At 43.5% G+C, this 15,966-nt stretch overlaps 1 protein-coding gene and 1 long non-coding RNA gene across 10 annotated transcripts; both read right to left on the bottom strand.

Moving 5' to 3' along the window:
• Nucleotides 1-418: 418 nt before the first annotated feature.
• LOC119364231 (60S ribosomal protein L5-1-like) lies at nucleotides 419-2,973 on the bottom strand. Its single transcript, XM_037629662.1, has 9 exons — nucleotides 2,824-2,973; nucleotides 2,642-2,711; nucleotides 2,459-2,550; nucleotides 2,202-2,328; nucleotides 2,023-2,102; nucleotides 1,817-1,933; nucleotides 1,236-1,370; nucleotides 864-1,033; nucleotides 419-776 (listed from the first exon to the last, which is right to left on the bottom strand). Exons 1-9 carry the CDS (start codon nucleotides 2,824-2,826, stop codon nucleotides 665-667), a joined length of 906 nt encoding a protein of 301 aa, XP_037485559.1. The 5' UTR covers nucleotides 2,827-2,973; the 3' UTR covers nucleotides 419-664.
• Nucleotides 2,974-4,129: 1,156 nt separating this feature from the next.
• Nucleotides 4,130-8,906, bottom strand: LOC119364230. Of its 9 annotated transcripts, XR_005174784.1 has the most exons (7): nucleotides 8,714-8,906; nucleotides 7,475-8,650; nucleotides 7,293-7,397; nucleotides 6,168-6,231; nucleotides 5,948-6,003; nucleotides 5,716-5,858; nucleotides 4,130-5,380 (listed from the first exon to the last, which is right to left on the bottom strand). It is a non-coding gene; the product is annotated as an uncharacterized LOC119364230 (long non-coding RNA). The 9 variants fall into 9 exon arrangements; XR_005174779.1 differs by having other exon boundaries at nucleotides 4,130-4,490; nucleotides 5,283-5,380; nucleotides 5,948-7,397; XR_005174785.1 differs by having other exon boundaries at nucleotides 4,130-4,487; nucleotides 5,283-5,380; nucleotides 5,948-7,397.
• Nucleotides 8,907-15,966: the final 7,060 nt, after the last annotated feature.

Genomic DNA, 15,966 nt, shown 5'->3' with positions numbered 1-15,966 from the left:
CAATAGGGATGCAGGCGGACGGAGTCCATAGGACAAAAACACACTAAACTTTGTTACTTATAATAATGCTAGGCTTAATTTTCATATTGTGGACGTGAGATAACGCCGTGTCCGCCTGCATGCCTTTTGCTCCTTGGTCTTTAGCCCTAAAAATCAGCCCTCTGGACTAATGCCGTTTCAAGGCAGCTAGACTAGATTCTGCAATGAGAATCTGGTTCTATCACCGCAGGGGGGGATCAGCAAGTATGCCTGTAAGGCTGTAACTGCGATTACACCCAATGATCCCAACCGCAGCTAAAACTGTGCAATAGTCAACTAGTGACGGACATCTACAGTTTAAACGAGAGGCATGTTTCAACATAAATAAGCCAACAACCGCATATAAATGAAAAGAGAAAACATTTAGCAGAACATCACATCCACGGCAAACAGACCTTGATAAACAGCAACCAACAGAGATCCAGATCAACAAACTCTGAAACAACGTCAAAATCCCAGCACCTTGTATAATGTAAGATAATCCAAAACTCCAGCATGGTACTCAAAACCAAGAGGCAGGTACAATGTGCATATATGTCTCTCTCGCGATACTACTGTTTAATGCCGAGCAAGTTCATTTGGAAGCATGAAGACAGCACTATAGGGGGCCTAGGGTCGATTACACTCATTCATCGTCGTCCTCATCATCATCAGCACCAGCAGATGAGTTGAGGGCGTTGAGCCGCTCTACAAGATTGGCTTTCCTCTGCTCATAGGTCAGCTTCTTGGGATTGTACCTGCAGCGAACAGTCACGTTAATTTGCAATCCAGTCAAAGTGCAGAAATCAGTTGTCTGGCTTTAATAAACAGCAGGATATATCTACCTCTTGTGCGTCTTTGGAGGTTCCTTGGTTGACTTTGCCATGGTAGGATCAGCACGAATGGCAGCATGAACCTTCTTGTACAGTGATTCCATGTTATCAGCCTCAATCCCCTTCTTGATGTACTCACTGAAGTGAGATTGGTACTTCTCAGGTTCCTCGTCAGCCAGTGACTGAAATAAGGGCAAGGCAGAAGTTAAAACGAGATTCAGTAAGCTGCTTCAGAAATGATAACAAAGTACACGGCTTTAGGATACTTTATATGGGTTAATCAGGCAAGATATCTTCAGAAAGAATTCATGTATACAACAACAATAGCACTAGGGAATGAAGAAATGGCATTATAATACCACGAGGGCAATGGATTCAACTCACCTTCATGTAGTCAGCAACATGCCCTCCATAGATGTATTTGCGGTGAATCTCAGCGTCCAGCTGCTTCTCGTCCTTCTTGAAGCCAGCAAATCTCTTGTCACTGTGCGGAATATCAAGACCACCATCCAAAGCTCCCTGCAGCAACAATCAGAATCACACAACTGTTACGCAGCAATCAGAGTTGCACCACGTATTGAAGTGTTCGAAAAGGTTTTTGTCATTAACAAGTGGTCGTTAAAAACACATGTTAATATCCTGAGGACAAACTACTAATATTATAATATGGACATATAGTGGGTCACACTATACCTGGGTATAGGTTAACCCTAGGCCACAAGAATTATCATTTCGCGAAGTTAAATAGCATATAGTTATGTTGTAGATCAGGTAGAAACCTGACCAAATAAAATGAACTACATAAACTCAGAGTGTAAAAGTGACAAAAGTCTTTCTAAATAACCCGACACAAATTTTATGCCTGGGACATTCAAGTCAAAAACCTGTGTACTGGCAAAACTAAGTGCAACCAACCATTCATAATTTCTTGCAGTTATACAATAACATCACAAAAGATCACATACCTTGAGGGCACCAAACACACGGTTTCCAGTAGTGGTCCTAATAAGGCCAACATCCAAGAGCGCGCGGAAAGGCCTCCTCTCATCAGCCGGCTCAACAGAGAAGTCCTCCCCAGTGGCCTGGACTCGTAAGCAGAATTACAAGTGTTTAATAAAGACAGCATCAGAGGAAGTTCATATGAAAGTAAACCTTTCAAAGCGAATTATACCTCAACATTGCCCTCATATTCCTGATCCAAATCACGGCACTTGAGCACACGGCGGGCCAAAAGCAGACCAGTACAGTAAGCTACATAACGGATTTAATCAGTTGAAGTGGGCTAGATAGTGATGCATGCATCGAGATAAACACATGCAGTTTGCCCGTTAATTGAGTTGAAAAATCTACCTGCAGCATAGTTGGTGAGGCCAACTTCAAGACCATATCGAGGAAGCTCATGAGAATAGGCAGCAGCCATCACGATATCACCAGCAATGGTGGCGTACACAATTTGGGCAGTGACATCTTTGTTGGTCTAAGGTACTATTGTTAAGAGATACAATATCCATCTACTAGTAATAAAAACTATGGCCATAGATAACCACAATGGAGATGAATAGACGATTAACCAGTGCAAAACGTGACAATGAACAACTCAAGGATACAAATCGTACAACAAACCGGTACTTGGGTGTATTGTACTTGTTCTTGTCTTGGTTGGTGAGCCTGAGCCTGGCCCTGTAATCGGTCTTCCCCTCTGCAAACAAGCGCAAACGAAAGGCAGCCCATCAGTAACACTATCGACTAAGCCAAGTACCAGAGTGGTCGAGGGACGGGATTCAACTTACGTCTCCTTCTCTTGAACTTCACTTGGAAGCGCTTGGAGTAGGCCCTGGTCTTCTGGTTCTTCACAAACACCTGAAAATCCATCCAAAAATGCACATGGATAAGACTATGGACTCGAATCAATCAGAAAAGAAGCTGCTGGTCATGAACGGCATTTAGATCCAAGGAGGCTTCCGGATCTTACCATCTCGCTCGCCTGCTGTTGCTGCTGCGGCGGCGGCGGCGGCTTCTATTGGCGAGGGAGAAGAGTGGTGAAGTGGGAGAGGGGAGGGTTTAGAACGGCGTCGTGGCAGAGACCTATGCGGGACTTGGGTGTTGCAGCTAGGGTTTGCTGCGGGACTTGGGTGACGGACTGGGCCTTGGTCCTTGGGCCTTAGGAAGTACTAGATGCGTGGACAGACCCATATATACACACTGCCGCAGCCTACTGCACATCTTTGTTTTGCTTTGTTCGTAGTAGAACGGGAGAGCTTCTTTTTATTTATTTATTTTATTTTTTTCTTTTTGAGATGAAACACACGTATTCCATTTAAGACATGGCAAAACCACGAGCATTCGGTCGGGGCACACCGGTTTTCCTGGTTCGCTGGTCATGGTTGGCCGGTCCATCGTTGACTTTTCAAGCAAAATGTGCTTTAAAAAACAGACATTTAGAAAATGCTCATGAAAATGGAGAAAAACACGGTTTAAAAAAAAGTTCATGAACTTGAAAAAGTTCATGGGACTCAAAAAAATCATGGATTTGAGAGAAGTTCACAAACTCGAAACATTTCACGGGTTCAAAAAAAAAACTTGTTGGGATTCAAAAAAGATCACAACCTTGAAAAATTTCACGAGTTCAAAAAATTCATGCAAGTGACAAAAAAGTTCACACGTTTAAAAAAACATAATTCTAAGGAAAAAAGTTCACAAAAGTGAAAAAAGTTCATAAATTTAACGAAAATGTTAACATTTTTTTGAGAAAAGGTCATGAATTTGGGCAGAAGATCACGAAAAAAGGTCACACATTTATAAAAGGAAAACCAAATAAAAGGCGTACAGAAAACCAAAAAGGAAAAAAAGAAAATTGGTCAGAAGCTTCCCAAAATCGTCCAGAAGCTTCTAGATTCTTCCCAAAACTGACCATTTGGAAGCTTCTAAAAGCTTCACAAAACCAGCTCGGTTCGCTTCTAAAAAAGTGCACTCGTGAAAAAACATTGAACGGAAACTGCACGCGCAAGAAAACATTTACGACCCAGAAAGAAGGAGAAAATTAATGAACCGAGCCCAAGGGAGAGGGGTTTGTGCCTATTTGCGCCAACGCCAATTATGAGAAAACAACTAGCAAAAAGAAAGATGAACGCACTTTCGCTTCTTACTAGGGGTTGGGGCGCGCCCATGGCGCACCGCCTGAGAGGAATCTCGGCGGTGCCAGGTAAGACTCGCCCCTTTCACTTTCCTATTTCTACTTTGCATGAGACTGAAAGTACAACACTACACAAGTTTCTAACTGGAACAATAAACAAGAGCTCTGACATCATAGATATTAACAAGTGTGTATCAACCGGCAGGGAGCAGTCTTAGAGCTTACATGAGAGATGGCATACATGATATTGGTTCAAAAGCAACAGTCAGGTCCACATCACCAGGGTCAGGCTACCACGTGGTGTCACTAGACCAGACGAGTCGGCCTTATCCGAATCCGTTCATGCCAACGGCTTCCCTCACGGTGTAGCTCTTCTTCTCGCCCACCTTGATTATGGTAACAACTCAGTGTTGATCGGCGTGCTGCCCGCCGTTGCGGTGGCCATCAGCATATGTGCCGAAGACGCACATTAATCGTTCCACTGCCGCAGAAATGAGTTTACTCTACTGGTTTGGTGCAAATCGAACATGTCCAACAAAGAGCGATAAATCAGCACAACAATAACTGGTAACCACCCAATACAACAAATGTGATAGTAGTATAGCATGTTTTTTAGATTTTAGCATGGTTTTTCGTAAACAGAGTATAATACACGAAATTATTAACACACTGATCAACAGAGCATTGTGTTAGATAGCAGTATAGCATGGTTTTTCCAGAAACAGGAATGTGAAATTTCAAATATTCAGCTTACAACAGAATACTCCATGTTTCAGACATTTGGGTATTATCACACAATTTAAATTAGTGAGTATCTAGTACATAGAAGATGTTAGAAGACATTACAAACTTCATCTACTGCATTGTCAAGAAGTTAAGATATAGCTACACGGCAATAGAGAAGTTATTAGATAAATATTTTACATCGTGGCATAAGTATCTTGAACAGCAAACATAAAGAAGAAAAGTCATGAGTACATCATACCTTTACTGGATTGATATTCATAATTATTTCAGTGATGAACTGAGATTCATTTAAATATTGTATATTTTTGTCTGTCGCCAAAACCTAAAATAATATAACCTTGGCAAGAGGTATCCCTAAACCTCTACCATATATCCTAAAACACCTAAAACAGGGACTAACCCAAAGTAATAGAAGTGCCTATGACATAATTTTGACCGACAGAATCAAACAATAGCAACCGAGGCCTGACCCACCTGCAAAGATGAAAGGACAGATACACGAACAGAATAAAAGCGAAGCGAACGGTTCCAAGGTGTGAACTGGGTGCTACCTGCTCGGATGGGGAGGGATTTGGCACTGCGGATGCAGATGAAGAGGAGGCGTGTGGACGGCGAGCTTGGCGCACCTGACGCTGGCTCGGATACCACACTGCAGCAAACCATAGCATAAGTCAAAACTGAACCTGCGTTCTTTGCTATCCGATTTCAGTTAACTATAAACTCTGTACCTAGCAGTGAAGAGCTTATCAGTCAAAAGAGTTTAGCCTGCTGGCCATAAAGGCACAGGAACAAACGGGAGAAATTAACTGAAACTATTTTCTTGTAGGCATGGCACAACACACATGTGTTCATTACTTCATAGCTAAAATAGAAGAAGAAATATAATGTGACAATTTTTTACTTGGCATACTCCCTCTCAACAGAAACGGAAACAGGGGAAAACGTGCACACAAGTAATATAACGCGGAGGACAAAAGAGTCGACCTGCATAGACTCTGAAGGAGAAGCAGCCAAGAGTATAGAATGGTCCAATATTTTTTTATGCAGCAGATCGGCTGACCGGATCACAAAATCCTGAAAACCAAGTCAATCTATTCCACCCCAACCATGGCAGATACAAATCCCCCCTGCAACACACACACACACGGGAACCATGAACCTTAGAAACTGAGGAGTAAGAATAACAAGGACGGCATGATCGGTGAGGTATCCCAACCTCAGCCTACATCCGCAAAATAGCACACATCCACCAGGGCCCCCTCCCAAAGAAATCTGAAACAGAGAAAGGGATTATATGAGACCAACAAATAAATCATATACATGAAGTAATTAGCCATTTCAGTGATCCAAATAGTCATCAAGCAATTACCAATATATCATCTGCTAAACAAAAATGACATGAAAAAGGCAAAATATACGACAATACTCGGCATCACCTCCCACTACTTCTGATCCTCCCACTCGACAACAAGGCCTCTGAGTGGTGCTCCAGACCAACATCTAAATATTTTAGACAGTAATGCCAGCAAAAAAGTTAACAAAACAAAAGTATGCGATAACACTAATTTCCACTGTAAAATCACATGCACATGTAAAACTCTATAGAATGTGCATACATGTGTTACATCGTCCATGTGGGATTCCTCTAAGCAAGCTATCTGTTTTGAATTTATCAATGCCCATAATTAGAACCCAAAATCAAGCAATTTGAGTGGGACTCAACCTGAATAACCTCGTGTTTTTTGCTCTAACAGATGACATATGAACTAAAACCACAAATTCTGATAGAAAAGATACTGTAAGGGAAAACCTGAACTATGTTGGCAATTAGTCCCTCCGTACCTTAATATAAGACGTTGGATAAAGCTGGTAGTGATCTAGAGGTTATAGAAAAGGATATCGCAGCAACCACTGACCAGATACAGGATTGCGAAGGGCTTATTGCGCTCAGAGAACAAGAGTCAGCCATGGCAAGTTACAAAAGGCTATGGCTGGACTCCTGTGCTGCTAGAGCAGAATTGATTGCCGCAACTGAAACAGATGACAATGAGGAAGTGGAGATCTTACACAAAGAAGCTGGAACCACAGAATCTAAAGCGCTAGAACTCAAAACATTATATAACCTTCAGCTGGATAGCGACGAATATGTTTTTCAGTATGGAGTTCCTAAGTCGGCATTATTTCAAAGGATAGCGACGGGTATATATTTCAGCCTCTGTGTCATAACAAATTGAACATGGCAGCACTTGTTCTACTTCTACAATATATACTTCATATTGCATATATAAGTTGATGAATCAAATTTCTACTTGTTCTACTTCTACAATATATACTTCATATTGCATATATAAGTGGATGAATCAAATTCCTGCTTGTTCTACTTCTACAATGTACTTCATATCGCATCAACCGGGTGACATTCTCACAACCAAGCGTGTACTCTGTACTATTTGTTGTTTGAGTTGAAGCTTTGGGTAAAAATAAACTGAAGTATCATCCTAAACTTTGATGAACCCTGAACATGCCATTTGATCAATTTCAGACGGGAGCAAGATGAAAACCTGAACGGTGCCTTGGTTAGTCCCTACAAATAGGTGGGTGCCATGCTGCGCCCAACTCACTGAACAAACAGTGTGGTCCGCCCCCAAATCGCAGAGCTTGGTGACCTTGTGGAGTTAAAATTTTGTTTAGGATCCCTCTTAGAGTTTCAAAATAGAAATCGGATAACATTGGTTGCACACACCTTGTTGCTGCATTCCACGGGTAGACGCAGTTCCCCAATCCGACCAAGAGGACATTGTGCAAAGACCAATCCACGAAGTTGAGGTAGAAGTCTTCCTGCAATGCGGGCGCATACAAAACACCCAGGAGGAGAATTCCATTGCCGTGATATTTTCTATTTGAGCATGAATTTGAATATAATAACAGATACTCTTGGAATACCAATGGGCATGAAAAACAAACAATAACCATAAGAGATTCACCTGCGGGAATATGCAATTAGCACAGCAATGTGTAACAGCAGCAATAGAGTATTCATGGCATGGAAGCAAGCACAACCCTACTATATATCCCCAAGATTTAGAATGCATAAATCTGTTCCCTGAAGAAGCACAACCAGGACACAAGATCCAACTGAAACTAAATCTGATCTATCATCCATATCTTGTTCAACCATGCATAAGAAATCATTCTCAGCTTGCTCAACAGCAGAAGTGAGGCAATTCAGCACACCAGCTTGAAAACTTTCAGAAAGTTTTAAATCTTCATTCTCTGCAATTTCCATGGCTAATGTGAATTAACTTTTAACCCCATTAATTAAGGGAGTTCTCTGATGAGCTATATAGGCCATCTTGTTGCTTGATACAACACTCTAATAAGTACAGGTCATATACTATGTTATCATATAGAGTTACTGCCAGAAAATCAGCTGCATCTCATTCATTAAATCTATCATAAATTCCACAAATCAACCATCCATTTTTCTCAGAGCACACATCTTGGACTCTATCCTCTCCAGCTGCTCCATCTGCCATCTTTACCTCGTACCAGTCAGAAAATTGGATGATACAGTTGTTGGAACACTGGACCTCTAAAGATTTTTACTTGATTTCAAATATGGAGCTCTCAGTTAAAATGCAGGGTTGCCTTGTGAGGTGGATAGAAAATCCATACCTCGACATAGATGGAGAAGAGACGATTTGGGGGCTTACCTCGGGTCGATTTCCTCGTCGGTCCCTGCGGCAGCGCCCTGGGAGTCGCCATATCGTGGGACATGGCCACATGGGTCCTGCAGGTCGTTGGAGGTGGACGTGAATCACGATGGAAGCGATTTGGGCGCGGTCCTCTTCCTCGCCCGCCAATCGACGGTCGCACTTGGGGATCGCCGCTAGCGGCAGCAAAGGAAGAAGGGGAGGTCCTGCATCACACCCCGGTTAGCGCCTAAGAGAGCACGAAGAAGAGGAGAAGGGTGGGGGCTAACTGCGGGGCAAATCGGCGGCGGGGACCCGAGGATGCGGGCGCCGGTGACCTCCTCCGCGTGCGGCTGTCGAAGGCGAGGATGACGAGAGAGAGAAGGTGCTGTGAGGGAAGGGAGAGGAGGCGGCGGCTTGACAGGGGAGACGCGGGTTACATGGGAGAGGAAACGAGAGCGAGAGGAAAGGTCGCGTGTTGGGTTGCCTACGTGGGGAAGATAAGGAAACAATTTAACGGGGAAGGTGTTTTCTGGGGGTAGATACCTGCCACAGTAAAATCTTCGACGTGGCTAGCGCCAGGAGGCGCCCCTCATGCACACGTTAATGCTTCTCGATTGTTCTGCACGTACTCATACAAGGGACTCTCAAATCTCTATTTCAGACCATACTTTTTGAAACCTTTACCGAAGTGATTGATAGCAGGGCTAAAAAATCATAGTGCTTCTTCTTTTTTTAGTGTGAACTCACTTCTATTCTATATTAAGATAGGTGCTTTAGTACTTAAGCCAACGTGCGTCCGCCCAGGGTTTTGCAAAAAGAAAAAAATGGAGCTCCCACGGCCTAGCGGTGACGGAAAAACAGAGTGAGTGAGATGCGAGGGGCGAGTCTGATGGATCCTCCGGCGGTGAGGGCAGCCAGCACGGGGGTGGGCAAGATGGAGGGGCAAATTAGTGCCTAGAAGTTGAGCGAGATCAAGACAAGATCGAGGAAACTGCTAAAGCAATCCGCGGATTAGGAGAGAGTCTGGGAGTGGATGAAGAGGCGCAAGAAGGAACTGATTTGCGGGATTTCAGGTGAGATCCCCTCTGATATGATGGGGGAGGGATCGGGAGGCATCAAATTCGGCAGGAAATCCATGTGTAGGGCGGGATTTAGGGAAGTGATTAGGGGGGAGGCTCTTTCTGTCAAGGGAAGGGGCGCTGACAATGTCGTTTCGATGAGTTCTGGAAGGAGATTCTGATGAACGGGAAAGGGGAGAGAATAAAGGTGTTATTGCTATTAGTGGAAGGAAAGAGGTATAGGGGATGTGAGAATCGATGAAATTAGGAGAAGTGGAAAAAATAGTGTGATTTCCTTTTGGAAACTGAAAATTCATGACCATTTACTCTCGAATTACTATGTAATTTGTATTCCCCTTTTTAGTCTGGAGCGGGACAACTGATCCTATATCAAAGTCCTGGTTGGGGTACTCTTGTTCACCATCTAGCCCTGTAGCAGAGAAAACTACTACAATATTTGTGTATTGGCATTCGGGGGGAATTCCATGGCGAACAGGGCAGGAGGGGGTAGGAGCAGGATGGAGGGTTCTGAGAGGGGAGATGTTTCGTTGGGAGGGTCGACCCAGCCAGCAGGGACGTAGTCGCCGGCAAAGCACAAGGTGGGATGGCTTCTGCCATTCTCAAGACCCCTGATAGTAAAGGGAACTCCATGCCAAAGCGTCCACGTGGCGATGGCTCGGCTCTAATCATCGACATGGAGGCCGCGAGGAGGGCGATTAGCAGCTTCCTGGTGGTGGGGCAACTCTTATCGCCCTTTCCGGGTGAATCTGTGAATCATCATCGACGAACTACGGGCAACTTCGGCATAGATGCTGCAAGGAACGGTCACCGTTCAAGAGGTGGCCAGTGGTGACGGAAGGTTCATCCTCAACTTCCCCACCGGGGAGGACCGGCGGCTCATTTTGAAGGCCCGGCCATGACACCATAAGCGCGATGGAATCATCTTCGCCAAGTTCGACGGCAAGGGAGACCCGGCGGGGGTTGACCTTAGCGTAATGGCAATCTGGGTTCAGGTTCGTGATCTTCCATTTGAACTCAAAACTGAGAAATATGGGCTGGACCTTAGGGGATCAACTTGGTGATGTGGTTGCTGTATCCCATAAAAACCACATGATTGTAGAGAAGTACTTGCACCTACGGGTGGAAATCCACTGCATGAGCCTTTAAAGATAGCGGTAGAGTTCATTACGGTAGCTCTGAGAAAGATAGAAGGTGTACCCAATTGTTTCCTTAGAGTATCCTATGAAGATGCACTTTTCCAATTTGGGTTCGAACTTATCAGGCTGAAGCCTTTTAACATAAGCATCGCACCCCCAAACTTTAAGAAAAGACAACTTAGGTTTATTGCCAAACCATTGTTCATACGGTGTCGTCTCAACGGATTTTGACGGTGCCCTGTTTAACATGAATGCAGATGTCTCTAATGCATAACCCCAAAACGATAGTGGTAGATCGGTAAGAGACATCATAGATCGCACCATATCTAATAAAGTACGGTTACAACGTTCGGACACACCATTAAGTTGTGGTGTTCCAGGTGGCGTGAGTTGTGAAACTATTCCACATTGTTTTAAATGAAGGCCAAACTCGTAACTCAAATATTCACCTCCATGATCAGATCGTAGAAACTTTATTTTCTTATTACGATGATTCTCCACTTCACTCTGAAATTCTTTGAACTTTTCAAATGTTTCACACTTGTGTTTCATTAAGTAGATATACCCATATCTGCTCAAATCATCTGTGAAGGTCAGAAAATAACGATACCCGCCACGAGCTTCAACACTCATCAGACCGCATACATCGGTATGTATTATTTCCAATAAGCCATTGGCTCGTTCCATTGTTCCGGAGAACGGAGTTTTAGTCATCTTGCCCATGAGGCATGGTTCGCAAGTATCAAATGATTCATAATCAAGTGATTCCCAAAGTCCATGTGCATGGAGTTTCTTCATGCGCTTTACACCAGTATGACCTAAATGGTAGTGCCACAAATATGTTGCACTATCATTATCAACTTTGCATCTTTTGGCATCAATATTATGAATATATGTATCACCACGATCGAGATTCAACAGAAATAGACCACTCTTCAAGGGTGCATGACCATAAAAGATATTACTCATATAAATAGAATAACCATTATTCTTTGATTTAAATGGATAACCGTCTCACACTAAACAAAATCCAGATATAATGTTCATGCTCAACGCTGGCACCAAATAACAATTATTCAGGTCTAAAACTAATTCTGAAGGTAGATGTAGAGGTAGCATGCCAACGTCGATCACATCGACCTTGGAACCATTCCCGATGCGCATCGTCACCTTGTCCTTAGCCAATCTTCATTTAATCCGTAGTCCCTGTTTCGAGTTACAAATATGAGCAACCAAACCGGTATCAAATACCCAGACACTACTACGAGAATTAGTAAGGTACACATCAATAACATGTATATCAAATATACCTTTGTTCACTTTGCCATCCTTCTTATCTGTCAAATACTTGGGGCAGTTCTGCTTCCAGTGACCAGTCCCTTTGCAGTAAAAGCACTCAGTTTCAAGCTTGCGTCCAACTTTGGGCTTCTTCCCGGGAGTGGCAACTTGTTTGCCATTCTTCTTGAAGTTCCCCTTCTTTCCCTTGCCCTTTTTCTTGAAACTAGTGTTCTTGTTAACCATCAACACTTGATGCTCCTTCTTGATTTCTACCTCCGCAGCTCTGAGCATTGCGAAGAGCTCGCGAATAGTCTTTTCCATCCCTTGCATATTATAGTTCATCATGAAGCCTTTATAGCTTGGTGGCAGTGATTGGAGAATTCTGTCAATAACACTATCATCTGGAAGATTAACTCACAGTTGAGTCAAGTGATTACGATATCCAGACATTCTGAGTATACGTTCACTGACAGAACTGTTCTCCTCCATCTCGCAGCTATAGAACTTGTTGGAGACTTCATATCTCCCAACTCGGGCATTTGCTTGAAATATTAACTTCAAATCCTGGAACATCTCATATGGTCCATGATGTTGAAAACGTCTTTGAAGTCCCGATTCTAAGCCGTAAAGCATGGCACATTGAACTATCGAGTAGTCATCAACACGCGACTGCCAGGCATTCACAATGTATGCAGTTGCTGGGGGGTACACCTAGCAGTGCATCAAGGACATAATTCTTGTGTGCAGCGATGAGGATAATCATCAAGTTACGGACCCAATCCGTGTAGTTTCTACCATCATCTTTCAACTTAGCTTTCTCTAGGAACGCATTAAAAATCAAAGGAACGGTACCACCTGTTGGGGCACGTAGCATGCAACTTCAAAAAAAATCCTATGCTCACGCAAGATCTATCTAGGAGATGCATAGCAACGGGAGGGGGAGAGTGTGTCTACGTACCCTTGTAGACTGAAAGCGGAAGCGTTTATCACGCAGTTGATGTAGACGTACTCTTCGCGATCCGATCACGATCCAATCGATCTAGTGCCGAACGGACGACACCTCCGAGTTTAGCACACGTGCGGCTCGATGACGACTCCTCCTTCTTGATCCAGCAAGCGGGAGAGGATAAGTAGATGGGATCACAACCAGCACAACGGCGTGGTGGTGATGGTGGTGGTGGAGCACCGACAGCGCTTCGCTAAGCGTCGCCGGGATGAGGCGGTGGAACTACGGAGTAACGGGAGAGAGAGGGACGCCAAGGGCTTGGTGTGTCCTCTTGGGGCGCCCCCTCCTCTATGTACATAGGTGGAGGGGCATGGAAAATAGCCCCTCCAAGCCCTAGGGCGCAGCTAAGGTGGGGAGGACTTGGACTCCAAGTCCAATCCTATTCCTACTAGGACTCCTTCCTTTTTTTGCCTTCCCTAGCCACATGGACTTTTGAGGACTTGGTGTGCCTGGCCCAATAAGGCCAGGGCACCTCCCCGCAGCCCATGCTAGCCCTTGGGTCGTGGTGAACCCACTTGCGGACTTTCAGACCCCTTCGGAATCCTCCGGAACCTTCTGGAAGCTTCCCGGTACAATACCGAAAAAAACTGGACCTTTTTCCGGAACCCAAAATATGACTTCCCATATATAAATCTTTACCTCTCGACCATTACGAGACTCGCCGCGACGTCCGGGATCTCATTCGGGACTCCGAACAACATTTAGTTACCACTCATCAAATATCCCAATACTACTCTAACGTCAATGAACGTTAAGCGTGCGACCCTACGGGTTCGAGAACTATGTAGACATGACCGGGACACTTCCCGGTCAATAACCAATAGCAGAACCTGGATGCTCATATTGGCTCCCACATATTCTACGGAGATCTTTATCGGTCGAACCGTTATGACAACATACGTTATTTCCTTTGTTCATCGGTATGTTACTTGTCCGAGATTCGATCGTCGGTATCTTCATACCTAGTTCAATCTCATTACCGGCAAGTCTCTTTACTCGTTCTGTAATGCATGATCCTACAACTAACTCATTAGTCACTTTGCTTGTAAGGCTTCTGATGATGTGCATTACCGAGAGGGCCCAGAGATACCTCTCCGATACTCGGAGTGACAAATCCTAATCTCGATCTATGCCAACCCAACAAACACCTTTGGAGATATCTGTAGAGCATCTTTATAATCACCCAGTTATGTTGTGACGTTTGATAGCACAAAAGGCATTCCTCTGGTATCCTGGAGTTGCATAATATCATAGTCGAAGGAATATGTATTTGACATGAAGAAAGCAATAGCAATAAAACTTAACGATCAATATGCTATGCTAAAGGATGGGTCTTGTCCAGCACATCATTCTCCTAATGATGTGATCTCGTTATCAACGACATCCAATGTCCATAGTCAGGAAACCATGACTATCTGTTGATCAACGAGCTAGTCAACTAGAGGCTTACTAGGGACATATTATGGTCTATGTATTCACACATGTATTACGATTTCCGGATAATACAGTTATAGCATGAATAAAGACAATTATCATGAACAAGGAAATATAATAATAATCCTTTTATTATTGCCTCTAGGGCATATTTCCAACACTACCAAACATTGGTCTCACGCGGTTTCGGGCGAGTAGAGGCTCTTTTGGCGCTTCGTTCCAAATTTTGAAACACAAGCATTCACATTTAGAGTACTCTTGAATTTTGAGGATTGACCTAAATAGACAACGTTAAATTTGACCTTGTATGTTTGAAAACCTCATTAAATTATCCGCTTCTTTTTGAAATTTTGACACTTGAAAATCCTATAACTACGATTATTTTGGAATGGAGGAGCTAAATTTGAATCTATTTTGTACACGACTACATATGCTATTATGTACAAAATCAGAGCAAAGATTGGTCCCCCCATAATTTAGGTATGATTTAGAAATGCCATGATATCGAATTCAAATAATTGAATGGACTTCATGTTGAATTCGATTTTTTAAACCACCTTAAGTTGAATTCAAATGTATGCTAGTTCATAGGTAGCTATTTATAATGTTCATTGTGTAACTTTCGTATGTATAATGTGCTTTACACACACAACATGAACTATACTCATGTTTATATTCGATTGCTAAAGTGATGCATTGTCTGGAGTTCAAAATACTAACTATGTGGATCAATTATGTTGAATAATAACATAGACATGCTCAAATTCGATAGAATCTAGATGTCTGATGGATGAATGGCCGTTCCTTACGTGAATTGCAAATATCATGAGCCCATCCTAATATTTGGATACAATTTATATCTTTAATCAATGTGTACATCAGTCTTTTATGTGTAGTTTCACTCTCCACCGGTGGTCTCTCACACATGCTCACACACTCTCTCCCGAGGTGTCTTTCTCGCAGACATGCTCTCGATATAACCCTCCCTCCCTCTCGTAACCATTTACGACTATTTTCACTAACCTTTATCACAAGCACTCTTCCTCTCACAAGCATACACACGCACAATCCCCATTGACCATTTCTATGTACATAGACCTGCCTACGTGTCTCCTGTACGCACATTATCTTTAGGCCTGTCTCTCATGCATTGTCTCAAACCTCTCTTCCTAATCGACGAGTATGATTCTAGCAGAGCATTCTATAGGATGCCCCTTAAAGTTAGGTTGGATGAATAGTAATATCAGAGATAAGGGGTTACCTTAGTCCAAGAACCTAGGGTTACAAATCCTAGCCAGCTTTGTCAGTGGACACAGAGTCCTTCACAATTCTGCTATATTTGTCTTGTACGACTAGTCATCCATGGGTCTCCCTAAATGAGTCACGGGCCAACCAATGTGGCGCAGGACGGAATGGAACGAAGGGCCTCACCTCGACCCACCGGACCTCACACAGTGACACACCCTCTGCCCCCACGTCTCGTTTTCTTCTCACACCCACACATACCAACACAGACACCACACAAAAATATATTCTCATGGTGCCTCTATCCCCTCCCCCTTGCATATACACACTAAAGGGAATCTCCCGCCGTGACATTATATTCG

Source organism: Triticum dicoccoides, chromosome 2B (genome assembly GCF_002162155.2).
Source record: "Triticum dicoccoides isolate Atlit2015 ecotype Zavitan chromosome 2B, WEW_v2.0, whole genome shotgun sequence".
Classification (NCBI taxonomy): domain Eukaryota; kingdom Viridiplantae; phylum Streptophyta; class Magnoliopsida; order Poales; family Poaceae; genus Triticum; species Triticum dicoccoides.
Note: the sequence above shows the minus strand (reverse complement) of the source record. Positions and strands in the feature narration are given on the sequence as shown.

What these genes read in the sequence shown, in the direction of transcription:
- LOC119364231 (XM_037629662.1), bottom strand. An exon ending in GTGTGTTTGGTGCCCTCAAG is followed by an intron (nt 1,371 to 1,816) that starts GTATGTGATCTT and finishes TTGTTGCTGCAG; the next exon opens with GGAGCTTTGGATGGTGGTCT. An exon ending in CCTCCAAAGACGCACAAGAG is followed by an intron (nt 777 to 863) that starts GTAGATATATCC and finishes TGTTCGCTGCAG; the next exon opens with GTACAATCCCAAGAAGCTGA.